Genomic DNA, 27101 nt, shown 5'->3' on the forward strand with positions numbered 1-27101 from the left:
TTTGTACATATAAAAGCATGGTATATCAGTGTCCTGGCCTACAATCCCAACAGTCTGCAGTCTTAGCTCTTAGTTCTTTTCCATCAAGGAGCTACCATATGAGAATAAAAAGGCACTTTAAGCGGGGTTGATTTCTTTGTTGTATAACCGAGTCCGGCAGTGCTATCGGTTTGACAATCGCAGCTACTAACCGTAGATGAACCCTTTGGTTAGAACTCTGGTTTACAACTCCGACAATTCTTGGCTCAACGTCTCCTCCCGAAGTATCGCACCTAAGAATATACGGAGGTTGCCACCGTGTACATTCCCTGTCCCCATGTGGCTCCCAGTCAGTTCAACGCCGAGGAGGTTACGCGTCACTTCAGCTAGACGGGCGTCTTCGCCACTCTAATCCGCGCCCGCAACGGGACAGCGCAGCACACGAGCACGCTTTGGAATGCCTGCCGCGTCCCGCGAGCATCCAGCCTGGACGGTAAACGGTGCGATGCCTTCCGCAACGGAAAGAAGACTCAGCAGCATATTTAGTCTTCCAGCGAAAAAAAGTTGATTCTGGCTTGAAGGGAGCAGACCGGCTGCAAGCCTGAAATCTTAGTTCAAACTCAAGGCCAGTCCGCAGTTGAAAAGAGGCTACTCAGCTGTATAGCCGGTCACCGGAGCGTCGTGTGTACTCCGCCACGTACGGGCGTCCCCGCGTCGCGCTTTTGTCCTACGCGACGTCTGCTGGTATACCGGTTGTGTTCACGACATTCTCTTACCACGGCCGATGACAGGAAAAACGTTTTGCAATGGAGTGCAGAATATAAAAGGGTAGGGTCAACACCGAACTTCAGAAGACGGGCCAAAGCACACCTCGGGACAAACAAGACTTAGCTAGAAAACCGTGCCTCGTAGGGACAACGCGCATCGGACTATGCATACATATATGCACTAAGATATATGCACACATAAACACGAGTGTCGCACCGGGGTGGGCGGTTGGCATGATGTGCCTCTCTGGTTTCGCTTGTGGAACAGCATGCGTCTGGTTATGTCTACATAGGGTAACTGCAGAGGAAAAGATGTCATACGTAAGACTTCGTTCAGCATTCCCGTGGAAAAAAAACGTGTCCATACGGCAGCGGGGAACACCAACCAGAAGTCGTTGACGCCAAACACGCGACACGCACACACACGAAGAAATCTACCAGAAAGAGGCAAGACGGTGCCCTGAACGGAAACGGGGTGACTGATATCTGCCTACTATCTGTCCGCTCAACGCGACTACCACGGCTACAAAAGGTCACAGCCACCCAGGCATACAAGGACAGAAAGACGGGTGGGCCTTCTTGAACTCTACCACCTGAAGCCAATGGAATCTGTTAGAGGCAGTGACGTCTACACAAACCCCTGCTGGAGATGCGGCGCGCCAAGTACCTGTCCCGAAACCCCTCTCGGAGGGATCATCCCTAGAGCAGCCTCTTCCCTCGCTCAATCGCAAGAAAATCTCACTTTCCTCCACGAGAAAAGGCACCCCACAGATAGCTTTCACCAAGAAAAACAGAACATCCTTTATACAGAACCACTTCCTACACAGTGCCTGTTCTTCAGTGGTAAACAATCGACTGGCGCTGATGATGCCGACCAGATGACCCCCCAGTCAGAGGGACTCTTCGGACATGACCACTGCCGTCGTCCTCCTCCTGAGTAACGGTGCGATGGACAGTGCCTACAAAAGCGCGCAAAAGAACGAAAAATACAGCTCTTCACAAGCTCACACACTCGCTGAAGAGCTGCTGGCATCCTTATGCGTGTACACAGACAACATTGATTCATCCCAACACCCTCCACATATTCCTTACTGACCAGTGCACGGCGTATATCGCTCCTTTCCACTCAACCGATGCGTAGTCCACCGGTTTTTCGACCTTTGTCCGCATGTATGTCTATCAAAAATGCATGCTACGAAAATTGTTATCCCGCACACTGACTTGCACTTGTTCACCTGGTCTCAAGTACCATATCTCTACATATGTCTATGCATCCATCTATCTGAACACCACAGTCACGAGGAGACTGCTGCGTCTTCTGGCTGAGCCTCTCTGTTCCGTACTATATCACTGAGGACTCCGCCTGCTCAAATTTGATTGAAGACACTCCGGACGACCCACGCGACAGAAAGTGTGTAACCGACAACGTCACATGGCTCCAGAAAATGTGAGTGAATACTGAGCATTCTGACACTGTCTTGAGCGAACGTTCTACCGAGGGAGCGCGGACTGTCCACCATCAGGTAAAGAATGAGGTGCTAGGCAAACAGCCCTCCTACAGTGTAATATTGCTGCTTTCATACGGTCTCCCTGTGTGGAGTCACGTTTGTTTCGAACGAAACTTGAAACAGGAGGCCAATAGAGAGCTGTATCCTGATACTATGGCCACCAGTCCGCCCTCAGAATGGACTTACCATCTGGGTGAGTCGTGACTTCCTCTGTGACGGTGACTCTGCGCCCGTTGACAATTCGCGTGGACGTGGAAGTTGACCGGCTGATGCCTCCTAAACCTCCTCGTACGACACTGCTGCTGGAAAAGGATGAGCCGGACATATGGCTCGAGGGGAGGCCACCAAAGCTCGCGAACGACTGGAGCAGTCCCGGTCCTGAAACACGAGAAGGGTCAGTCAAGCTAGCGGCGTGAATTTCTTTGTCCTTCGATACGCCTCCGCATATTGCGGCTTCTCCGTACTCACACGCCCTGTCCGCGCCCGTCTCACTTTCTCAACAGCAGTGTATTTACGCGATTGAAAGATGATGTGTAAGTACATGCAGTGTAGTGTATGACAGCGTTACAAGAGAAGTCAACCAGTATTCGTAGACGCGTCTCACCAGATGAACTTACCACGTTTCATAAACACGATCAGTGAAATCTCTTTCGGTTTTCATGAAACGACATATATTCTTTGGCTTTCCGATCGAGCACAGTACATCTGTTTCCCCTTAGCACAAGCATCAGAGAATACAATCAAGTTGTATGTTCTCTACTGCATTGAGCAGCTGGACTACAACGAACACGTTCAAGCCGAAGTATCAAGGCCATACATCTGATCAGTAAAACTACGTAGGCGACAAGGGGAACGGCACAACAGACGCCGTTCGTCCAGACGGCACATGCGACGGAGACTGTCACCGGTCTGGTAATTCAGCAAGAAAACTGTTCGCAGTCCAATTCCCCACACATGAGAAACTCATCGTCTCACCTCCGAAAGGGTCAGCCGCGCTGCCAAATACGTCACCGAAAAAAGGATCACTAGCGGCGTGGCTCATCGAGTGTGCCTGCCTGTGTACTGGTCGCGCGACCATCCACACATACACGCACACATGGGAGAAGCAAATGTGTCTACAATAGTGTTCGCGCTTTATGGAAACCCCGATCTGCAAGCGACGTCCATCTCACTGTTGATCATGAAATACACACGTGCTTCCGCTATATATGGATATACGCGTGTGCGTCATTCAGCGAGTCTGAAGGGGCAAGTAACTGCTGCCAGACGAACCCACCGTCGTCACCAAACGAACGAGGGCATACAGCATCAACACACGATCACGTCGCATGTTCAGGAAGCCAGACGGCAAAGACAGCCGACCCCCACACCACATGTGACGAAAGGTCACCAGCCCCCCTGTCACATCTGACTGTAGCGAAAGTCTGCTAGACTATCATAAGGAAACTCCTGTCAATCCTACAGAGCTTCCATTCAAATTGACACACATGCGCCAACGAGAAAGGCATCTTAAAAACAAACGATTCATCAAGAAAAGACAAACTGAATTCGCTTACAGCCTGGCCGAGAACTAGAGTGGTGCCCAAGTCCACTTGAAAGTCCTCCCCCCACTCCAAAACCATGTCCAAAGTCGTGACTGAAGGTTCGAAAGAGATCGTCTCCGAATGGACCCCTGCCGAGAAAAACCGAAACAACACGCCGGACATCCATTGGGCAGACAAGAAAGTTGGACTCTTGTGCCCCTCACTTGGCGTCTTCGTCTCTGATAGCGCACAGATCTCTCCGTCCTCCGGATGTACGGAAGAGACCATACAGCCAAAGAACACAGAAATCCGCGAGCCGCGTAGTGCCGTCAAGCATCCACCCGGTGAATGCAAAGATCTCACAGAATATGACGTAACCGCATCTCCGTCACTAAACTGAAAACACAGCTAGTTCCGGGAAATTCAGTGTTCTCCTTTCCCGACCATGCCCTACTCAAGCTACTGGTGTCCCTTTTCTCGTGCTTGCATACGAGTTTTATGTGTATAATACTCTAGGTAGGCACAAAAATGCACACACAGCCCCCCAGGGCGAGAAAAAGGACATCAGTAGTCTGGGCAGCGCATGACACACACGGGTGAAAACGCAGTCAAAGCGATCCTGGCTACACCCCATGTCAACCGACCTGGGAAGAGCGGGAGCTTTCTTGCATATGGACACACTGCCACTCAATGTGCAAATCACTAGGCGCATCCCCCCCCCTCCATACGAGCTTGTGCGATTTTTCTAGCAGATCTCACCCTGGACCGAAGGCCATCTCGAAAATGCGCTGCGCATCGCGGAAATGAAAGTTCCGATGGAAGTTTGCAAACTCGGCAGCGGCTGCTGCAGCCTCCGCTGCTGAGTCTGACCGTCGCGTGCGTCGAGCTTCGGGAGTGTATTTGTCGGAAACTGCACCCAAAAGAGAACACGACGTACACAAAGGACAGGCTGGCCCGACGTGCACTCCTCATGCGTTCGTACAAACGTGGGGAAGTAACCATACGTCCGGAATGTTCTTTGTGAAGTCAACGAAGTTTCTATGGCGGGAACAGGCGACCACGCGAGGGTATTGCCATGCTGGCTTGAGATGTACGGAGCATGTACTCTAACAAGTATCAACACTCACGGCCCCATTGTAGGGTGTACGCAAGAACCAAATGCCGGACCCCTCGCCAAATAGATAGACATACAAGTTTTATGTGCGTGTGTGCGGACACATTTACACACGGGCGACATGAGTCTGTTGACCACGCATGTCCCACGCTCGAAACTAGTAGAGGTCTGCCTTCCGACAAGAAGTCCGTCTTCCGCGCAGCAACAAGCCATAAACCCTGGATGCAAAAGAAGGTATGTACATACATATATATACATATATATGTACATATACACACGTGGACCAGTGTGTGGACGCGTGTATTGCGCGGAGCCGGGTTTTCTGACAGCTGTCCTCGTCTTTACACCCTCACTTCCCGGTGCTCACGTGAAAGGTGTGTCCCAGGGCCTGTCTGCACTCGAGGAATCAATACACACGAAGGCCCAACCCATGCACGTGACCCACAGCGTCAGAGACCTACGATCATATCGGCGACGCTTTTCCGGATCCGAGAGAACTTCGTATGCCTCCGAAATCTCTTTGAACCTTGCCGTTGCCTCTTCCTTCTTGCTGATATTTTTATCTGCAAACAAGAGTGGAACCGCAAACAAATCAAACATGCGACTCCTTTCCATTGCATCATTGATGATCAGTCCGCGTGGCTGGGCTGCTGATCTTGATTCACTGTCTCTTCTCGAATTCAACTGTTCTTTCTCCTCTTCTTGTCTAGGTCGTCCCCGTCGTCACCGTTGATACGCAGATCTCGACGTACAAGTACAAAATTCTGACAACTCGACACTAGAATGGGGGAAAAATTGTCTTCCAGACACACACCAAGGCAAACCCGCCCGCTAGCCGCGGCCTGTCCCCCCTGCCCCTACCGCTAGGCCCCTTCACTGTAAGCCGGGTTCGCCTCTTCGGAGACCCCGAGAGGAATTAGTCACTAGTCCCGGTGGACGGAAGCAACTTTCCCTCACCCTCACCCAACCCTTCATGCCAAGCCTTTGGTGAGGGGCACGGTAGCGCGGGCGATTGCAGGAGCGGACACCATCTACCATGCATGCGCTTTGTATTTTTCACTTCGAATTCTGCCTCTGACTACCCCGCCTCCAGCAATCGTCCTCGTCTGCAATCATTCACTGGCTTCAGTGTAGGTCCTCCTCCCCAACATAGGTTATGTCTCTGCTAGGACACCACCACACGACGATTCGGAGAGATATGGTTGGCCTGCAGAAGCCCCAGAGGGTCGAAGTAGAAGGAAAGGAAAAACGTTGAGACAAGTCGCTCCTTTTTCCGATGGGGTACAAGAAAAACAAGACACCGAGCTAAGCAGGGCCAGGAAAAGGCGGCGGGACGTATGTAGAAAGGCAGTTGGAGTAAGAGCCGCGAGCCGGAAAACGCGACTGGGGGGTTTAGGGTTTAGTCTAACCCTAACCCAGTAACAGTCATCCTCTGCGGTACTCACGGGCCCATGTCCCGGAGCACGTTGTTCGATCGCCTTCTGCAAGTCCTTCCCACTACTGTCTCCTCCGACATCCGAGATCGATCTGCGGCACTGAAGATACCCCGCTCCCGCTGCGTTACTGCCTTGTCGCAACGGCGACATTTTTGTGAATGTGCTTTCCATGACATGGCGGCAGTCGCGCCAACACTCTAGACTGACAGCAGATAGAACACCTCACAGAACCTACAGTCCTGAAACGGTCGTAGCCGACCACGGGCTCATTAGAAAGTGTCAACCCACGGATCGTCACTCGTGGGAGCAGAACCTTTCCTACCACGCTACCGTACGCTATAGAGGGAGACTACTTGCTTTAGAGACAACCCCTCGCGCTTCTTGTCGGATGAAGCTGCTCTGTCCCTATCTGAAGTCGCAAGGAGTTTGCTGCCGCTCCCGCCATCCATACACCCTTGGACTGTTGGGTCTCCAATTTTTTAAATTTCTTCATTCACTGGAAACCGCCGCCGAGCTGAGGATACCCCTCAGCAATCGATAATCTCGAGCTCATCCCCTCGGACACAGCAGAGGCTAGAGAAGATATCACCGCTGCACTTCAAGCCTGGAGCCTTGCGCCGAAACCGCTCCGCAACCCAAGAGACTGCTCTGAACTACAGCACGCCGTATTCCGCTGGCTTCCTCTCCCCCCCAAAAAACGGCTTCCAGTTCTACCGCCGGTCCGTCGCAGAGGAGGGCTCCAGTGTTCCTGAGGGCTAGTCCTCACGCGACATGGCATGCCGTATTCACATTATAAAGCAAGAAGGATGTGTCTCGAAAAAAGGAAAACCTACCTGGGTGCCATTTTATCGCCAGTTTGCGATACGATTTCTTGATTTCATCCGCAGTGGCAGTCTTGGATACCCCCAGGACCTCGTAATAGCACCGCGGTGGAGTGTACTCGCCCATGCTGGCAGAAATTTCTCTTGAAAAAGAAGAACTCCAGAAAGCAAAAAGAATGGCCCCGCTTCGGACGTGCCGGCAAGAGAGAGAAGCGTGCTGGGGAACTAGGAAAAGCAAAACAGCGGACACGCAACAGTCGCCGTCGAAACTCCGAACACGGGTAAACCCCCTCGCAAAGCAGACAGTGTTCACTACTGAGAAAAGGAGATGAGCTGAGCTGTTTCGCGGCACTCCGGAACGTCCGTTTACAAAGGTCGCCGTACGAAGAAAAACCGCACCGACAACCCACGCGGATGCTCGGCCGCTGCACAGCGAGGAGCCCTTCAGTGTTCACGACGCATGTCTTTTTTTCGCGGGTCAGCTGCGCCTGGTGTGCTCGACTGCTTGACTGCCGTGTCGTACGCTGTGGTCGTGTAGTCCAAAGGTATGTCTATCCTCGTCAGCGCAAAGTCTCCTTCTTTTCCTGGCAGCAACGGAACGAAGTGGAATGAGTGGCGAGCCTCGCCTGCGGTCAGCTCTTCCGTCCGTGGCCAAGGTGCCCGACTAAAAGCCAGCTGAACGCAACCCCCGACTAGCCTGTATCATGTTACTGGCTCATGTAGTTGCTTTTTCGGGGCATTGCATTTGTGTTTGGCTGAGCTCTGGTCCGCTTACCCGTACGCTGGGGTGACCACCGGAAGCGCAGTCGCAACAGTATGGTGGCGGTGGCCGTTTCTGCAAACCACACTCTCCCCTTGGACATCAGTACAGGACACGAGTACGAGGCGCTTCCTGCACGGAATGGCACTCTCGCAACACACATCTGCCCAGCAGGTCCTCAGACGGAGAGCCCGATAGGGGGCGGACAAGCTACACCGTATGGTATGTAGATGGTTCAGAGGGATCGAGCGGGACAGCGACGGCGTTACACCGCCCTCCCGCAGCGTCCGCCCAAGGCTTCGGGGATTGGAAAAGCTGATTTCCTTGGGGAGCGAACACCACCGCCGGCTTGCCGGCCTCGCCTCGAGCGCTGTATTTTACCCAGCAGCAGCTTGCCACTCGCCGGTTTCTTCGGTTGTCCCCCACCGATGCGAACATCGTTCTCAAACGCCTTACCGTAAGGATCGAGCTCCCTCGACCCCCGTGTGTGGCTTTATGAGGTGGAGCGCGCTGCCAGGGAGGGCCACTTGGCACCTGGTTCACTCTCAGCACCTCACCCGGCATCTGCTGACTGACTTGGCCTACGTCCAGTGCTCACGCTGTGGTGGAGGGGCGCAGGCGGTGGAAAGTACCGGGTGTGCTCGCCGTCCTCGCTGTGTTCGGCCCCTAGCCGGGGGCCCCGTACACGACTAAAGAGAGGTAACGCCCCCTGGCACCAGGTGACGAGGCATGCGGCAACCCCTGGTTCCGTGCCCCACTTGTGCTTTAGTCCGCTTTACTTCCGCTGGTGGCGTCGTGCTGCCACCTTCAACGCGTCGCTGTAGCGCGTTCTCCCGACACGCGTCACACTATCTGATCAACTAAAGTACGAGTGGACAAGCGACTGGAGTTTCCTTTTTATCCGTGAACAGAAAGTCTTTCTCACTCGAGCCCCTGAAATAGCCGCTCCCACTTTCGCGCCCCGCTTTTTCCAGTGTCACGACCGTTTCAGTTGATGCTTGGAAACCAACTTGAACTCGCCCAGCTATCGGCACGCGAGCTCCCGACCCTGAAACAGAGTTACGATGAGAGGACAAGCAGCGCACATTCACCTGTCGTCCTCCCAATGATTCTGCGACAGCGGGTACCCTGGTGCAAGGACATACAGGTGCAGGCTTCCGTGGATACTGTCCTTACCATAATTACCACCGCGACCTTCAGCCTAAGTTGCTTTCCAGTGCTGGAATTCGACAGATGGCAACCTACTCGTGTACGTCTTTTGTCTTGTGTTGGGGACGGCTGTCAACCAGTTTGTTTACCCCACACACCCCCACGCAAAGGGACTCAGCTTCCTGCAGTGATATGTTAAGCCCCAGAAGGGGACTACCAGCTCTCCGTTGACCTCTCGCCCTCGGAGGAGAGTGGTGGGCTGCGTTCGGTCATCACGCAGCTCACTCCCCACTAGCGACAATACCCAAGAAACACCGGCTGCCGACAGAAGTTCTCCGCCACTGGTATGAACTGTAGGGCTGTTCTTCATTCATCTCTATTTTCTGTCGGATGCCCCCACGGGAGGGTTCTGGTATGCAGGTTGTTCCTCAGGAGCACCGGGGAGGCCGGAAAGTGTTGAGGACGGTCGATACGTGAGACCCCTTCTAGGCGTTGACAAAGTAGTTTTCTTCGGGAGGTCGACGTTCAGTTTGGAGTTTTCTTGAATGGGGCGTCGAATACCTGCTTCAATACTTGTGAAGACAATAGGTCTGAGAAACTCGGGATCCGAACTGCTTACCTACTTCACTGATCGGAAGTCCCTCACCACTTCGTCCGGCAGGAGGTCAGCGCGTGTTCGCTATACTGGTGAGGGCCCCTGCTGCATCATCACAAGTAGGAAAAGACCCGGTTCGCAACTTTTTGCTAGCGTCGTCCACGGGAAGCAAAAACTGGGAAAGTCCCTTCTGGACACCATGCCGCACTATACTATGTATGGCACGGACACAACGTACAGACGCAGATCTCGCTTCTGGTTCGGTCTCGACCGACAATGCCACACCAGTTGCACAGCCACATGGAGACAGAGGCCGCTGAGCGGCTACATCACTTCACAGAACGATCACGGCAGCAGCACACACACCGCCATGCCGCAAGCGTTGTTATGCACTCCGAGTAGACATTTGTTATGGAAGCTCCGAAGTGCGCTGGGCAGGGTGTGACGGGTTCCACTTCGTTGCAGGGTTCATTTAGCCCTTTTTCTACAACTAAGTAAGCGAAGCGGGGCACTCCCCTGGTAATCAGCGCCTATCAGAGGAGCGCCCCGCTTCACTTACTTTCTTCCGATGTAAAGTGGAGAGCAAGCAGGGTGGAAGGTTCAAAGAACTGAGAAATCTGGGGTAGAAGAGTCCCTGTTAAAGGTTGTAAAGGACTCCAGTCTAAGGACAGTCTTGCCCACCGCCAGCCTAGTATTGCCGTAGTCATGCACGGACGGGGACTTGCGAAGGACAGCTGCTGAACGATTGATTCTTGTTGACCCGGATGAGCCTACCCCGTGTACAGCTCGTTTCATCGCTCGACAGGTTCGATTGTTTCCCGCGTAGTTGTTCCTACTCCCGTACAGCTTTCTTTGAACCGAGCAGGAAAGTCTTTTGGGCTTCCGCACTATTTTTAGCAAGACAATCAAGCTGCAAAGGACGCCTTTTTTACGGTGCCGGAAAACATGGTGTCATGTCGTCTCGGAGCGGCTGTCGTCCATGCGAACAGAAGAGCTGTACACCAGGAATTTATCACATCTGCCATTGCCTCCGAGTCACGCCTTACGTCACAATGGTCGCGTGTTGCACTGCTCCCTTTCTTTCTTCGACACCTCTGAGGGACAGCTTGCTGCCCTGCGTCGACGGCACTTCTGCGGCCCGAAGATGTGCCATGCTTCTGTGCCTGAAGGGCTGAAACTAGGGTGCTGTCATCCGGAAGTTATCCTCCGCTTCTTCCTGTGGCTCTCTTTTGGCTCTTTATTTTCGTTTCTTCGCCTGTACTCCGAGGCCGGGCTAATGAGCTGGAATGACGTTTAGACCTTTGTCGTGACCGCTTCTTCGCCACCTAGTACGTCTTCATGGTCGTTGGTACCGTGTTGCTGGGAGCGCACTGGGCGCGAGGCGAGAACAGCGTACTGGACGGCGAGTCTAGTGTGTAGTTTCTTGCAGGCACGGCTGGCCTCCGCCTCTTTTCGAGAGTCCGGATGGCTTCTGATCATGCTACCGCTGTGTTCCGCGGTCTTTTTATCCGCACATGCGCCTGCGCTTTCTTGACAACACGTCGCTGACCAGGGAATTCTCAACACTGTTTTTTGTCGAATAGTCCATGCATTCTTTATAAGCCGCCTCAGGTAACCGGTGGCTCCAGTCTCGTGGGAGTTCGAGGAGTAGCTGTGCCCTGCGCGCGTTCCTCCCGGACGCAAGTTAGTACAGGTTAGAGGGCCTCTGGATCCCCTGGCTCTTGTACCTGTCACTTGTTTTCACCCAGTCACCATCGGCGCCTGAACGTCTCCTGTGTACCTCCGGCGATCCCAGCCGCCCACAACGCATTCTGCAGTGTATAGTTGTCGCCGGCGGAGTGCTGCGCAGCGATATGCTACGGCTTTTGCGGAGTCATGAGTTTCAGCTGTATACACAACTTAATGAGGGACTCCCTCACGTCCAGTCTGTCTGCAGTGTTTCCTGATTATACTGGAAAGTTGAGGGCCTACGCATTTGGTCAGGACGACATTCCCGTTTTCGTCTCCCTCGGCAGCTCGCTCGCTCTCCATGTATTCACTCCTGGGGAGTCGGGGACTCACTACACTGTTTTTTTCTGAGACGATATTACGCAGGGTTGCCGCCGCATGGACTCGGTAGCCCGCTTTCCGGCTTAGAACTCGAGTAGCTGCTGAGCGGGCGTCAGTCTTTTCTGTGAGAACGTCGGGGTCTTGCACACCTGTTAACTCCTTACTGCACCTATTCCGTTGATGCTCTCCTTCACTCTTTCTTCCTCTGCTCGACAGCTCATCCTCTTCAGGTTCGTCCTGAATCAGGCTACCGCTCCTGCTGGGCTTTATGGTTTGTCCTCCTTCTCTCACTGGCTTCATTTCATGCATCGCAGATTCTCTTGGTTGTTCCAGACCAATGCGTGGATTGAGCGGAAGCGACCATGATGAGTGCCGTGTATGCCCCTTTTCTCCGTCAACCTGGACACGCCGCACGTACTAGCTCATTGCTCTTTCTGTTAAACTCCTGGTTTTCGACAACGGCCTCTCTCTTCGAGGTTTTTTGACGGAGTTTTGTCGCATCCCCTCTCGTGTAACACTGCCCGTCTTCCGCAATTGCCGTCAGCTGATTCTTGTTTGCTTCCAGAAACTCTCATCATCCGCAGTTTTCACAGTTTCCTTTGTTTTCTTTACCTTCCCCGTGTTCACCCTTTCCCGGCAATCTGTTCAAGATGAGCCTCTCGTCTCTCCTGCGTGTGTTTGGTCTGACAAACTCAAGACGCCGCTGTGAAGTGGGAGGTTCTTTGTTTGGGGGGCTCCACATCACGTGAGCCTCCTCCTCATCCCCTTACCTCCTTTTGTCTCGGGCCGCAGCAACGCTGTGGTCTCTTCCAGATTTCACTTTTCTCACCTCTCCGGTGTTGCTGTTTCATCTGGGGTCTCTTCGTGGTGCTGCTGCTGCTTTCTTCGTTTTCTTCCCTGCGCTCACTATGAGCCCGTCTCCCGTCGCGGAACCGCTGTCTCTCTCGTTGACCTTCGCGTCGCCGTTCCACGTAATTCCCTGGGACGCTCGCCTCTTGGGCGAGATGACTGGGCAGAAGCCCCGCTCGGAAACTGCAAGAGGCGCGCCAACGGCAGGTACAGACACCGGGGAAGGTCCAACTAACTTGGGAAATGAGGACCGAGCACAGAAAGAGGATCAAGGCGGAGACAAACCCAACATGCAGATCGAGAAAGACGATGGAGACCGTGCCTTTCTCAGGTCTGGGACATCACCGGAGGCGGAGAGTGATGGCAGAGGCGAGGAAAGTGGACTAAGTGGAAGAGAGGATAGACCATGGGAACGCGGTGGGTTTTCTTCGCCTCACAGAGAGAAGATGGAAGACGGAGGGCCTGAGGGTGGTCTAGAGAGCCCGACGGGGCAACATCGCAATATTCTCAAGACTGAGAATTTAGTCAAGTTAATGCTTCAGGAAATATGGAACGTTGCGAAGGACTGCAAAGAAGATCTGGAGGAGGATGAGGCGGGTAACACATCGGACGGACTGCCATCCAGGAGGCTCGTTAGTCACACGGGCGGATCCACAAGACGGAGAGGCACGACACAACTGACAAGTGGGCCCAGTCAGTTTAGTGTTGCAGGGTAGTCCTTTTGCGTGTCCGCTGCGAGTATGTGCCACCTACTTGAGGATCTCTGCCTCCCCGGGTCTCCCTCGTTGCTCACTTGTCTCTGTGAACTGTGCATATACTCATCTGACTGTGTATGGTTATCCGTGATATACACTCTGGTTTTTCGGCCTTTCTTGGACGAGGCCGTCTTAGGTTTGTATGCGGCGGTTTTCTCCGCTAACCCGGTACCAAGGGATACATCAGACGTATCGGCTATCATCCCCAAGCGTTCCACTCACCTCTTAAAGGGGTGCTTTTTACGTGTTTTTGTTTTCATATCATGTCTGTGAGACTTTTGTTGTGTGGATGTGACATGGGACGCACGGCCACTAATACTACCATGCGGACACCTTGGAAGCGCACGGACCGCTTTAGCTGCCTAGTCTTCCAGATGGACGGAGAGCTTGTCTTGTCCCTCGTTTGTCCGCTCTCTCGACATAAGGGCCGGGTAGTCTGAGGGTTTAGGACTGCTGGTCTCAGGTGGGCTGTCAGTTCTATCCTAGCGTTGGTCCACTGCGACCTGAGGTACCTTTGCTTTTGCCATCTTGTATCCAGCTGGGGAGCTCTCGGGTGCTGCGACCCTATCGGATCTTGGAGACGATGAGGGAGCTGGTGGAAGTACGGAGAAACTGGTGAAGCATCTTCACTCGTATTTGACAGAACACCTGCTACCTGCAGTCGAGAAGGCAAAGGCCGAGGTGGGTCATTATGGACACGGGGCTAGTGGTCTCGTCGTCTCCCTGAACAGCCGCTTTCTGGGCGGTGGCATTTGTCTCCTGGCCCGTGCATGAACCGAGTGATCTTACTGTGTAGGTTGCAGCTTTCGCCCCAAGGTGAATTAGGTGAGATTCAACTCAGGGCCAGGATCACGGGGACAGAAGAACCTGGGGAAACCAGCCGCAGACGGGGAAGGGGTAGGCTCTCTCAGAGCAGCTTGCGGACAGGCACAGGGCATGACTGTGACTTATTGATTCTAGGACAGGGGCCTGCCATGTGGGTGCGTGCTTCTTGTAATTTTCAGGGAGTTGGTGGTGTCTTTCTGGTTTGTACTCTAGGAAGGGGGATCTCCACCGACTATACTTGTATGCTGAGTTTATGTAGAAGGGGGGTGGAAAGCGAGGATGATGATGATGATACTGGTACTCTATTTGCGTTTTCTCTGATTCTCGCTGCTGTTCATACACTGTTGGTCCTTGTGAACTTGTGTGGTAAGCTGTCCGGACTGCCTTTCCTGGCATTCTCGAGTGAGAGCCTGTATATTTACACATCACCCTGTTCATCTGCCATCGCCGTCGCGAAGGCCTCAACAGGCTATCTGCATGTGGACAGGTAGGGCGCTCGGTGACGTAGTCTTTGAACAGTAGTTCTCAGGTGAGACACAGTGCCGGTTTTAGATATCTGTGATTGGGGATGTGCTCCGCCTCGAAAGAACGCATGGCCTTCCTCATGCTGGTGTATGTCGCAAGTTTGCCCGCTTCTGAAATGCCCAGGTTGAGGCTCTTCGCCGGAACAACAGAGTGCTGTCAGATAAACTCAAGCGGTCAGAGGCGCTGGTACAGCGGCAAGTAAGTATCCTCCTTGTACTGAGGCCAGCCCTAGTTGGCATGTGACTGAATTCCACCTCGGATGTCCAAATCCGCAAGCGTGTCTCTTGTATCTCGTGGAGTGAGAGTTGTAAAGACACACTTTGGTAAACGGAGGCCGGATGAACAGCAGCATCAGCACGTTCAACAAGAGCTGCCAGTTCGCTCATTGTTCTTTGTGCAAGCTGGTCGCCAGTAAAGAGGGACAAGGGACACCTCAAAATCTAGCTCCCCTAGGATCTTTGCGGACACTTTAGAAAAGGTTTGACGATTATTGTTAGCAGAGCAGAGGCACTTGACTGGGTGCGAAGACGGGAAATGTTGGTGCCGCCCATGAAGAAGTAAGGGCGTGAGTTTTCGGGTTCATCCAAATAGGAGGCATTCACTACGTATGTAGTTGCTTTCGTCATGAGGAATTTGTGTGCTCTGCAGTGTCTAACAACCGCCGCGGAAGACTTGTTTGCGTCATTCGTGCTGCATGCACCGCGCCTTGCGTTAGAGGGGAGACACGTACAGACCGCTGTAGGGTGGCATGAGTCGAGGTGATATTGCTGGTTTCCTTTTTTTCGTGGCTCTTTCTTCAAAGCCTGGGGGCGTCACCTGGGAATCCCAATGGCTTTCTTTCTCAGTGACTCGGGAGATATCCTTAGGCAGTGTACACCCATACTGTCGACGATTATTCCTTCGTTAGATGGAAGGGGGAGATGTAACCTTTCAGCTGTTTCTTCTATGTGGTGTCGGGGGTTGTCAGAGCGAGCAGCTAGACGAGCTGCAAGAAGACCTCGGCAACAGAAGTTCGGAATCCCAACGTCGCAAGCATCTCAGTGACAATATTGAGAAACTCAAGACTGAGAACGCGGTAAGGAAGAGCATTCTTTTTTGCGACTCCAGGTATTCATCTCCCTGTCAGCTCCCCACCACGTTTTTATAGAGACGGATGGCCTTTCAAGGACCATCATGGCTACCCGCGTCCTGTCTTCAATCTCGGACTTGGTAGTATCTTCATTGCTACGAAGGGAGTGTGCTCCTACCTCCCGTCCGGGGGACTATCGTGCGTGAACTCACAAATACTGTAGCTCATATCTAAACAACTTGAAGGGTTCACAGCAGGTTTCTCCTGTTCCGGGGACGTTGCGTCTCTTGTGTCCTACTGCCATTTCTCTGTACAGCCGTCGTCGTATATGCTTATATTCCTTCTGCATGATGCCAAACCACTCGTTTTGTTTCTTTTCCCCCCCCCGTGGATTTTCACTAGCAGAGATACAAAGGTTACGGCTAAGGAAAGCATTTTTTGATAAGTCGGCTAAGGAATTGCCGAGGGCGCACAACGAACAGATTACGGCAAAAGAGCACAGCAAAGCGAGAGATTGAGAGAATATACGAAAATGACATAAACCCTATTTCAACGAAACTGAAGAAGAAGAAGGTGATAATGAAAAACGCTTCCATCACCCCTCAGATGGTGATCAGTCCACTTCTTTCTAGTACGGATTCTTTTACTGAAAGTTTTGTGATCAACACAACATATGCCTGCATTTGTCAAGCGGGGATAGTCGCGGGGACGTATAGAAAGCACCGAGTCACTGGAAGATCACCAGCGACAACATGTTTGTGCCTTCATTCTTTGCAGCATTTACGATCTCAGCTTGATGTAGCGGAACAACGACTGAAAGAGGAGCATCGTGGGAGAATGTCGTTGGAGCAGAAATTCGCTACCTTGGAAAGGAGACGACCTACAAGAGCCGATAGCGAGTGAGTGAGCTCAGCTTTCTTCCTGAGATTACTATCGATGTCTCACTTGTTGTTCGAAGACAAGCATCTTCTTTTTTTATGGCGACGCTGTATGCCCCAGTTAACCGTATTGTGGGTCTACAACCCCATGAGGATGTGGGCAGCGTACGTCAGCGTAGGTCATTCAATGGCGTCCATTTCTCGTAAGGTGTATCCCCGGCCCTAAGGAAGTTATTGGGTGCTGTAGCTGAAAGGCGTCGGGTCACTCTGCTGAGCTGAGTCCTTTCAGAGACTCAAGAGCTGCCTCGGGTATAGTATGCTGCTCGCGACGCAGCCGCCGCCGCTCTGCCTGTCCACTTTTGTTTCGCCTGACAAAGACGTCTTCTGGTTCTCTTGTCGACCCGAGTTGGTTTAGCGAGGAGCGCCGAGGTTGAAGTTCTTGTTCGAGCTCTTTTGCCGTCCCCGTGACCGTCTACATGTGCGCCTGTATTGACAGAAAGGATCAGCCTCTGCCCTTCTCGTGGCTAGGCTGTGAGAAAGTGTCTTTGTCACTGCGCTTCTTTGCAGGCCAAGCGAAACTGCAGAGCTCAGGGAGGCCCTGGACAGCACGCGGCGTGAGGTAGGAAAGAGTCCTAGCAGAGACTCAGGATTTGGCAGCTCGATATACTCTCGAATAGTTGCGTGTCCGCGGACTCCTTTCGTGGTCTTGTGGAGGAATGCAGTCGCTTTCATGGTTTCTCTGTATCGCAGGGTCCTCCATAGGCATTTTCCACTCATGTTTCCGCATTCTCTAGACGTCCGGCTGTCAGCACGCGGGGGCGGCGTTCTTCTGGCTCGACAGGGTCACCAGCTGCTGACAAAGCCGACATCGTTTCTGCACAAAAGCTTCGTGCCCGCCGCCGTTGCAACATTGATTCTTGCATTTTTGCTCTCTCGTCGTCGCGCCAATGTGTATCTTCGACGCTTACATGTGTAGCTCTGTGGCCTGCTTCTGTTGGGGGGGACCTTCTTGCTCCTGTTTCACTCAGTAACATTCGGGGTCGGCATGCTCTTCAGGATGAAGCCACTTTTCCTGTGTGGTGACACCTGCAGTGCACCTCGGGAGGGGGGCGATGTGAGAATTTGTCGTTCTTGCGACTTGTCTATTTCATTCTATGTGCCTCGGGGCTAGTAATCGGCTACGGAGAAAATGAATGACACTGCGTCTTGGACTGTCTTGAAAGACCGACGAAGTTCTCACTCATTCATTCACTCACTCACTCACTCAGGATCTCTTGGCTCTGCTTGCCTGCTCAATAGAAACACAATAGGTAGACTGAGACCGCAGCTTTTGTCCGGGTTGGGTGTCCGGCTGTATGGGGTTAACCTTTTCTCTCTGTATCTCAGGTGAAACGGCTGACTACTTTAACTGCTGAGAGGGAATCTATGATCAGGGATTTGAAGGAGGTTATTCGGTTACAGCGTGGAGACACAGCTGGCCTGGCCGCGAGCCGCACCCGGCCATACGGACCTTTGTCTACCTGTAGTTTATCTACAGAAGTGAGTAACTAGAGACAGTACGCATTACAGGTTATAAGGCAAAGCGGCTCTTCTGAAGTTTTCTGAAAGCTTGGAAGTGGTCGTATCTCCACCTTCAGCTGTTTTCAGACGTCGAGTGTCTTCTACTTCTGACGGCTCTATGGTTTCTACCCTCCCGTCAATCTCCTTCGCTGACTGTTTTGCTGCCATCACCCTTATTCGGGGTCGACACATTCTTCAACTCATCTCACTGTCGATCTTGGATGGTAGACTGCAGATGGCGGAGATAAATCCGGAGGTTCACTTTCGAACATTGTCTGCTGCTAAATGCCGCGAGCTCGTGAGGAAGGTTAAGCGACCGCAAACCGTGTCAGGTGTTTCCGTACCTCCATCTGTATCAGCATCCCTTCGTTGTTCAGCTTTCTGTCGCTCCGCATACGCGTACTACTGTGCAGTGTAGTATGTCGTGCGTTGGATCTAGGTTTGTAAGAGTTCGAGAGTTCTACAGTCTTGTGGGCAATTCCCCCCGTGGCTTTCCCGAAGGGACTGCGTGATCTGACGGTTTTTTCTTTCGTTTTCTTTGGAGTTTATTTCAGGGGGGATATACTCCTTCTGCAGCTCCGTTCTCGCTGGCAACAGATCTCGCGCAGAAAATGCGACACAGAATGGCAGGGGTTCTTCCTCAAAGTGGATTTGCCAGCGAGCGGTTAAGTCGCCGCAGAGAACATCAGCGGATGCGCAGAGGCTCCGGAGAGTCCGCGCGAAGCACTCGAGACGACACGTTTGAGCCTTCTTTAACTCTTGCATCGGAGCTGTGCATGGGTCCTCAAGATAGTCCCACGGGGGGACGCACCCGGCAGGCGTCCCTTCCGGACTTGGCGAAATCAATCGAAGAAGATGAACGGACAGGAGACTTCGAAGCAAGGCTGATATCCGGGGCGAGTGAGAAGGGTGAAGGAAAGCAATATCCTGTAGGATACCATTCTCGTAGTCAGTGCGAGAAACAGTTCGGAGAACTGACTAACGAGTTGAAGGAACTGAAGCAAAACCACGCCCAGCTACAGGAGAGCCATGACGCACTGAGGTCGCGCAACGAGGCCCTGGAGAAGGAAGCTGAAGCTGCACGGTCGCAGTCGGTGAACAGAGTTCAGCTCGAAGAGGTTCAGAAAGCGCAAGAAGAAGCAGTCAGGGAAAAACAGGCTTTGGAAGGCAAGCTAGAGTCAGTAAAGCTGCAGTTAGAAGAGAAGGAGCGGCAGCTAGTCACCAAAGAGGCGGAAGATGCAGCTATCAACAATCGACTTGAACAGGAAAGAGACTGCGCCAGACGGGAACAAGAGGAAGCCGTTACGGCTTGGAAGGCGGAGATCGAGGACCTAAAAAAACAGCTGCGAGACGCCCAGGAGACGTACGAGGCGCTGACGTTGGAGCGGGATGATTTGCGTCAGGAATTGACAACAGCTACAAGCAATCGCGATGCCATCAAGACTGAACTGGCAAATGTGAGGGCGAGTTTACATCAAGCGCTTGCAGACGCTGCTGCTGGTCAGGGGGCTAAGGCGGAAACAGAGTTGCAAGCTGCGCGGCTAGCTGAGCTCGAACAACAGGTGCGGACAGCAGAGCGGGAAAGGGAAGAACTTGAAAAGCGTCTCCGCGGGACATCCGACGACAATCGAGAACTGGCCAGGCGCTTCGCGGCCCTTCAGGCTACTGCATCCAGAGAGGCCGAGGAACTCCAGAAGCAGCTGGAGAAGGCAAACGAAGAGAAAGTGAAACTAGTTGAAGAGAAGGCGGAAAGAGAGAAGAATCTGACAGAGAAAGAGCACCAGCTGTCAGAACTCGAGACGGAGCTGCAAAAAACTAAGAAAGCTCGGGAGACCGAAAGGGCTGCTGCTGAAGCGAAGCTGGCTGCGCTGCAGGAGACTTCCCAAGCACTTGACAATAGTAACAAAGAGACAGCTGCTGGCGTGCAAGCCGAGCTCGAAGTTCTTAAAGTGAAACAGGAAGTACTGACTGAGGAAGCACAGGTCCTGCTTTCACAGGTAGAAAGCTCAAAATCAGAGAAAAGAGAGTTGACTTCGTTGATCCAGAGTCTGACGGAGGAGAAAAACCGTGTCGAGATGAGTTTGGACGAAGCTCGCACTAGCAGAGAAGAGGCAGTTAAGGCAATGCTCGATCTACAGGAGGAGCAGCGGAAGGTTGAGGCTCGACTGAGTGTGGCCGCTGAAGAAATCGCGGGTCTCAAGCGGGCGTGTTCGATGCTTCGCGAGGAGCTGGCTACTGCCAAGCACACCAGAGAAAAAGAGGTAGAGGCGTTCAGGAAGGTCGTGCAGGTGAGTGAATGATCTATTGATGGTTCACAGCCTTGCGGGTCTTCCCTGACAATCAGCTTCACTCGCTGTCATCCTTATTAGCATTTAACACTCTCCGCGACCTGTCAGAGTTGCGTGCGTGGGCGCTTCAAACAATGGAAGAGTTTACAGGAAGGACCGTTTTACACAAGAAAAGTGAAAGGATGGATACTTACCGCCAAGTGAGATTGTACCCGGCCCTGTGCTTCTTCTTTTACATCATTCTGTCTACTTATTCTGAGGGTTGGCGCGGGAGAGAACGAGGTGCCGCATACGTTTTTTATTTTCGGCATGCGCAAGTGCCTGGCTTGAAGCCGCAGGACAAGCTCTTTGGTAGCAGGCTGAGAGGATTCAGTGTTTTCACGGCCACCGTCGAGCTTTTTCGCCGTGCACTTTTGTAGAAAGGAAAAGACTTTTTGAGCTGTTTGTGGCAACGACGTTTCGTCGGGTTCCTTGGCGTTCCGTGTCACCTACGAGCCGATAAATAACTCGGCAATGCTCTCCTCCCTCTAGTTTTTTGGTGGGGGTGATGAAGTCCCGCTACTCCCTCAGTCGGTTCATAGGTGTGTGTGTGTTTGTGCTACTTTTTAGCAAAAGAACGACGAGCGGAAGAAGCAGGTCCGGCAGATGCTTGAGGTCAATGAGAATCTCGCAATGCGTAAGGTATGTTTGGCGGTCTCAGCTATAGGCGTACCCCAGATGTTGTTCTCCTGTCCGCCTACTACGTGGCAGGTTGTACGGATACCTTTCAGGGGCTTAACCGGTTTGTCATCGGATGACTTCTAGCTGTCAAACAAGATGGTGAGCAGCAGATGAAAATTCGTTCGTGTGTATGTATGTGCTCCGTCGTAGCACAGACGAACCTTCTGAAGCCATTTTCCTGTCTCCTGGGGTGGTGTCAAGGAAGCTGTCATTATCGGTCGTCTTCAGTGACTTTCACTTTCACCGGAGTCTTTCGATGTTTCAGGAAGAAATGGAAACCAGGCTGATTGACGTACTCCAGGACGCTCGGAACGATATCTACACTCTCGTGAAGCTTGTAGCGCAGCTCGGGGGTATGCGCCGAGGAAGCTTCGGACCATCCTCGTCGGCCCGGCCCCGTCTTTCATCATTTGCGAACCAGTGAGAGCCTTTCCGAACGGATGGGGGACGTGCAAGCGGTTCTCCGCGGGACGCGCGAACTGCAAGGCACATCACGTGAAGACGATCTTTCTGGTGCTCTTTCGCACTGTTCTACGCCGGCATCGGATGCCGTTCTTTCTCAACGCGGTGACCACCCAACTTCCTCAATTAGGCGCGTTCCACTAGGTTTCTTTTGTAGGCCGTTTGGTGGCTTTGGCAACATTCATTCAAGGTCTCTGCTGGTTTGCCTGCCGGTTGTCACGATCACAGCTGTGGCCTTCTCTGGTTCAGTTTTTACTCTGAAGGAGTAGACGGGGCCCATCCGGCTCTCACACAACGTCGGTACTAAACTGCGAGGAAAGTGTGGACGTTCACGTAGACTTATTACTTGTTGCCGGCTGCGTGTAAATGGTATACCATGCGGGACTGCCTGAGCATGATTGTGGGTATGCGTTTGTTGGTGATCGTGATACAGGATGTGGCAGTCATTCGAGGCGAAGGTCGACAGCTTGTCGGCTCCGACTGAGAGGTCTCTCTCAGTCCGGTCGGCTCGGAAAACTCACAGGCCGGTGGATATGTACAGGTAGGCTGGGCAGCACTGCTGTTATGCGAATAGAAGTTGTCTGGAATCAACTTCGGATCCGGAGCACCGCTGAGCTCAAAGGTTCACGTGCTTTCTCCTTTCCACGCTGAAGAGGGTGCTGACGCGTAGACCTGGGAAGTTGTTCAATGAAGCCAGGAACCGTGTCCGGGCTTGCGTGGCCCCACTCATATCGAACTTTGTGGCAGCGCAAGCAGACGCAGCAGATTTGGAATAGTCTTGCGACTACCTGGGAAGTGCCTGTCTCCTTCCCGGGAGATGGCATTCTCAATTATGTTGCAGTCGCGGGTGACCTGTGAGGCTCGGGGTTCCTCCTGACAGCTGCCAATATCGCTTTGCTGCCTGAAGTACGGCGCTGCAGCTGCAACCGCACTGTCATAGTGTGATTATTGCGAACTTCGTTGTAAGACGAAAGCGACTTGCCCACTTTTTGAAGAAGGGCGCCTCTGATGCGCTGTACTTCTCGTTTGTCACACAGGCCAGTCGCTTTGTCAATACAGAATTTGGTGCCGCAACCAAAAGCTGGACCAAATCAAGGACGTCGGAGCGGTTCTTCAGATTCGTTAAATGACGCGGATTCTGATCTTCTGGACTTTTTTCCCGAGCTTGTTGTCAAAATTAGGAACAAGCTTTTTCAGGACGACGAGACTCCAATGAGCAGCTTTCGGCAGCACCCGCCACAGCCGCCGTCTGACTCGTCGGATGAAAGTGAAGGCGAGGGAGCCTCAGCGCGTGCCACGTTCCGTGCCGGTGGGTCAGACAGTAGTGGCGGTCGTCGCTCCTCCCATCTGGGTGTACAGAAGAACCGGCAACTGCAATCCATCAAGCCGGACCCAGCTTCGGGACTTTCATCCCCGATCCTGGCTATGTGGGAGCCTAACGTGGAGGTTGCGCGTCAGACGAGCCAGAATACAACTACTCCTCCTCGTCAAACCAGTGAGCAAGCGCCTTCTGTGGATATCCCGGTGATCCACGTACAGAGCAACGGAATACCTGATCTTGGTCAAAAAGTGGTCTCCCAGGATCGGCCGACACTGGAACAAGGCAATGCATCTCAAACGTTATTGCCCATGACCGCCCGTCGTAGCAAGCGACCGGTCAGCTTAATGAAGTATAATGATCCCGACAAAAGTACTTCTCGCTTGAAATAGTCAGTTATCCCCCTGTCTCCGCTGTTTTCCCGAATGTGTCCGACAACAAGTATGTTGCCGCATGCTCTTCTTAATTTGTTTTTACCTTGGAGAAAAGAGGAGAGGTCTAGTTTTCTTTACAGCTGGGCAGACAAGGCCGGATGCGTCCTCTATCACCCAGTCAGAAGTGCACCTGCGGATCCGTCTTCCCTGCGCAGACCTGATCGGAAAGGAAGTTCCGTACTCTTTACCTAAAGACCCATTCCGAGACTGCAGCGTTACTGGACGTGCTGTTCGTTGTTTTGACGCTCGTTCGCATCTACACAGAGTTGGCCGTTTCTGCAGTATGGAGCACAGTGGGTAGGTCAGTAACTTAGTACCCGTGCCGGAACACAGACCCAGATGGGCAGTCTGTCCGGCCCGTATCACAACTGGTGGCACCCCGTCAAGGATCGCGAGTGCCGCCAATTGCTATGGCGGTCTCCGTACAGGCGGTTTCCGATGCACAAAGCTTCGGGCGTCACAAAGCAAACTCATGGTCAGGAGTGTCCTGGGAACGTACAAAGCCGCGAGCATTCTAACCGTCGGTGTCTTTCGCTAGTGCGTTTCGTCCGGCTTTGGCTGTTCAGTGCAAAAGAAGGGCGAGGGTAGTGCCAGATAGCCACTTCAGTTCTCCGGACTACAGCACGGAATTTTACATAGGAGTGAAACCCAGCACCTCTGTGGCGGCCCGCCACGAGACAGAGACAGCGTCTGCCTTTCGCAGGCTAGCCTCTATGTTTGGTAGTAGCATGTCTTCATGCTTCTCGTGCGCGAGTGTCATTTCCCGCAAATGTGGATTGCTGGCGAGTTCCGCAACAATGCGGGACCACCACCAAGAGCGGCACCGGGAGAGGTATAGGGTCCGATCAACATCCCCCGGCAGAGTGTGAGCGCGGGTATGTGTTAGCCTTCCACCCCTGCATCTTAAAACAATCTCGGATTCTGGCGGCATTGCCGAGGGTAACCGTGACGCCGCTCGAAGATGGAAAATCTTCGGCCTAAGCAGCTTGCAGGAACCGCTGTCGTGGCACGATTGAGCGGGTCTTACGGGCGACTGTACATGCGGAGCGATAAAGCTTCGGCAAGGGGTCTGGTCTGAAACGCCAGATTCGGTGTGCGCATGTTAGGCCCGCGGCCAACCTACGTGTGGTTCTTTTGTACTTGTGTAACAGGTATTGCCGCGACTGCCCCTCCCGGTGTTCGAAAGGAAGAGGGGCTAAACACGGAGCCATTATTGTGGCATGCGTCCCCCTGAGTGCGCCGGTCGGGACTGGGCGCAGGACACCGTTGGCCCCGGCGCCGCCGGCCTTCGCCGGTTGCCGTCGGACCGAGCGGACGCCCCGCCCTCGCTTCCGCCGCCACCGACCCCTCACCTTTACGAGGTCTTCCGTTACATCTTGTCAGGACAGTAGTTAGATATATTTCTTCTCTCATGCATCTTCCGCAAACAGCAGGTGTCACTGTCTTCCAGAAACTTGGGGGGGCTGTCTCTCTATTGCCGTCTTGCCTCTCTTGTCCGCCAACGGGGGGTCGGATCGAGGCGTTCCGAACTAACGTCACGGTCGTTCTCTTACCTTGTGGAGCTTTCACATTTTGCCTGGCACAGTATGAGGGTCTTGCTATTTTTCTTCTCTTTGCTTCTGGTTCTTGGCAAGTCAGATCTTACTGGCGCAGCCGGAGCGGAACCGGGCTTCGGAGGGTCGGACGCAGTAACGCATGCAGATCCGCCTTCCAGAAAAATGGGTGCTGCAGATTCAGGGGTGGCAGTAGAGGACGTCGCAAACAATGCAGGACATGCTGAGCTGGCGCCGGTTGTGAAGAATGGCTCGCGAAGCCGAGCTACGAGCTCTCCAAAGCCCTTTACGCTGCGACGAGCGCTCTCGAGTCCTGCGGTGATTCTTGCAGCGGTAGTTCTTACTCTAGGTTTTGCGGCGCTGGCCTATCGACGTCTCGTGCTTTCACGTCAGCGTCCTCTTGATGTAGAGGAGACTATGCTTTTCGGTCCTAGTAGGCGCTGGTTAGCGGACAGGCTGAGGGACGTTCTCGCATTTGGAAGTCATTAAATACTGTTCGGTTGTAGCGGTATCCAGTCGCAGGGGCTTGGCGTTCCAAACAGGCTGAAAACGCGTTCGTGTTTCCTAGTCGACCGGTGCCACGGTGTGGTGGTTTGTTGAGCTGTGTGCATGCCTGTTCAGTATTCGGGTTTGCACGTGCTAGCGAACGCTGCCAGTCGTCTCGTCCCCTGGACTTGTGGCTCTCAGGCTTCATCACCGGAGCGGTCTGGAAACTTGACTTTGGTCCGTGTTCGGTCCAACTGGGTTTCTGTGCTCGGCAGTTCGCCGCATGGCGACTGGTAGGGGTGCACTTCAGTCAGGATGTTTTTGGTTACGAGCAGCGGCAGCACTCCAAGCTCGGTAACGCATTCTCTTCTCCGGGAGGGGCCGCGTGCCGCTCACCGCACATCCGCAGTCAAGTCACTCGCGGGGAGGTTGCGTTGTTCCAACGAAGGGGTGCTAGGCTTTGGATTTTCTCCGGAACCACAGGTTGGCTCCATGGCCAGAGCGGACGACGGAGCCAAGAAGGTACCAGCCACACGGATTACTTGAGCCTCTCACTCCGTTAGCGTTAGAAAGGTTCAGCGAACGGGCAGACGACGGTGTCGATCTCGGTACCGCCCCGGTGTTGGGCCCTGCGTGACTTGCGCGCTCGTGGACCGGCCGTCACGGCGAGGGGAACCGCTCACTGTTCGGACGCACTACAGTGATGTGTATCGGCAACGTTCACGGACAGGTTCAGTGCACGTAGCAGCGCCCTCGATTATCCGTAGAACTATGGCGGCGTTGTCAACGGTAGTCGTGGTCGCCGACCGGAGAGGCAGGATCTTCGGCCTAAGCACGTGTCGCGCTGTCGTGGCACGGTCGGGCCGGTGACGGAAGCCACTGCAAGACGGCGCGAAACAAATCCGACAACCCAGCTGAAGCTCTGCTCGCGATTGGGAGAAGCGCTCGGAACGCGCGCACCCCGTATATCCTGCCGAGTGTTTGTGAGCAGCCCCCTCAAGTTGCTCGGATCGAAGAGAGTGAACGATTCCGTCCTACCGTACGGGTGTCGTGGACTCAGGTCTGGACTGGACACAGGACAGCTGCGCCATGTATCATTGGCTGTCTGTGGTGCCGTGCGAAGCAGACAGGACACCGCCGCATGTCTGTTCGCTTCCGGCTCGTCATTCCATGTAGTTCTTTGTCGCGTCTCATTGTCAGGACAGCCCGGAGACGCCCATCTGAGTATCGCTCCTCCCAGCCCCCCCAAGGCAGCAGGCGTCGCTGGCGAGTCAGCGTTACTTGGTTCGTCACTGTCCATGTCTTCTTACACGTCCGTGTCCGCGAACGTGTTCAGAGCACATTGAGGCGCTTCCGGAACCAACATCAGGGTCGGCTTCACTTTGTTGAGCTCCCCCATTTCGTAAGGCAGCATGAGAGGTTTGCTTCTATTTTTCTCCTTGCTTCTGGTCCTGGCGAAGTCAGATGTCACAGACGCAGCCGGAGCGGAACCAGACTTCGGAGGATCGGAAACAGTAACACGTGATGCAGATCCGCATTCCGGACTGCCACAAGATGGTGTTGCAGATTCAGGGGTGGCAGTAGAGGTTGTTGCAGATGATGCAGGGCGTGCCAAGGAGACGGCTCCGGTTTCGAAGCAAGGCTCGCGGAGCCAAGCTCAGGGCTCTCAGAAGCCCTC

General features: G+C 53.4%; 2 protein-coding genes across 2 annotated transcripts; one reads left to right on the forward strand and one right to left on the reverse strand.

Annotated features, from left to right (window-relative positions):
- Positions 1-842: 842 nt before the first annotated feature.
- Positions 843-7656, reverse strand: CSUI_005228 (uncharacterized protein). Its single transcript, XM_068065406.1, has 7 exons — positions 7161-7656; positions 5353-5454; positions 4537-4687; positions 3811-3926; positions 3230-3316; positions 2441-2632; positions 843-1705 (listed from the first exon to the last, which is right to left on the reverse strand). Exons 1-7 carry the CDS (start codon positions 7273-7275, stop codon positions 1584-1586), a joined length of 885 nt encoding a protein of 294 aa, XP_067922621.1. The 5' UTR covers positions 7276-7656; the 3' UTR covers positions 843-1583.
- A 2591-nt stretch (positions 7657-10247) lies between these two features.
- On the forward strand, positions 10248-27095 carry CSUI_005229 (uncharacterized protein). Its single transcript, XM_068065407.1, has 14 exons — positions 10248-13234; positions 13844-13986; positions 14779-14853; positions 15623-15730; positions 16502-16623; positions 17170-17221; positions 17989-18141; positions 18717-20450; positions 21060-21131; positions 21436-21590; positions 22066-22173; positions 22670-23681; positions 24536-25945; positions 26624-27095. The coding sequence occupies exons 1-12, from the start codon at positions 12610-12612 to the stop codon at positions 23340-23342; spliced, it is 4020 nt and encodes a 1339-aa protein (XP_067922622.1). The 5' UTR covers positions 10248-12609; the 3' UTR covers positions 23343-23681; positions 24536-25945; positions 26624-27095.
- Positions 27096-27101: the final 6 nt, after the last annotated feature.

This window comes from Cystoisospora suis (genome assembly GCF_002600585.1).
Source record: "Cystoisospora suis strain Wien I chromosome Unknown contig_2528, whole genome shotgun sequence".
Lineage (NCBI taxonomy): Eukaryota > Apicomplexa > Conoidasida > Eucoccidiorida > Sarcocystidae > Cystoisospora > Cystoisospora suis.

What these genes read in the sequence shown, in the direction of transcription:
- CSUI_005228 (XM_068065406.1), bottom strand. Translation starts at nt 7,275, where the DNA reads ATGGGCGAGTACACTCCACCGCGGTGCTATTACGAGGTCCTGGGGGTA. An exon ending in CTCTAGTTCTCGGCCAGGCT is followed by an intron (nt 3,317 to 3,810) that starts GTAAGCGAATTC and finishes TCGCGCGACCAG; the next exon opens with TACACAGGCAGGCACACTCG. An exon ending in CGCGGCTGACCCTTTCGGAG is followed by an intron (nt 2,633 to 3,229) that starts GTGAGACGATGA and finishes CTCGTGTTTCAG; the next exon opens with GACCGGGACTGCTCCAGTCG.
- CSUI_005229 (XM_068065407.1), top strand. Translation starts at nt 12,610, where the DNA reads ATGAGCCCGTCTCCCGTCGCGGAACCGCTGTCTCTCTCGTTGACCTTC. An exon ending in AGGCGCTGGTACAGCGGCAA is followed by an intron (nt 14,854 to 15,622) that starts GTAAGTATCCTC and finishes GGGGGTTGTCAG; the next exon opens with AGCGAGCAGCTAGACGAGCT. An exon ending in CTTTCATCATTTGCGAACCA is followed by an intron (nt 21,591 to 22,065) that starts GTGAGAGCCTTT and finishes ATCGTGATACAG; the next exon opens with GATGTGGCAGTCATTCGAGG.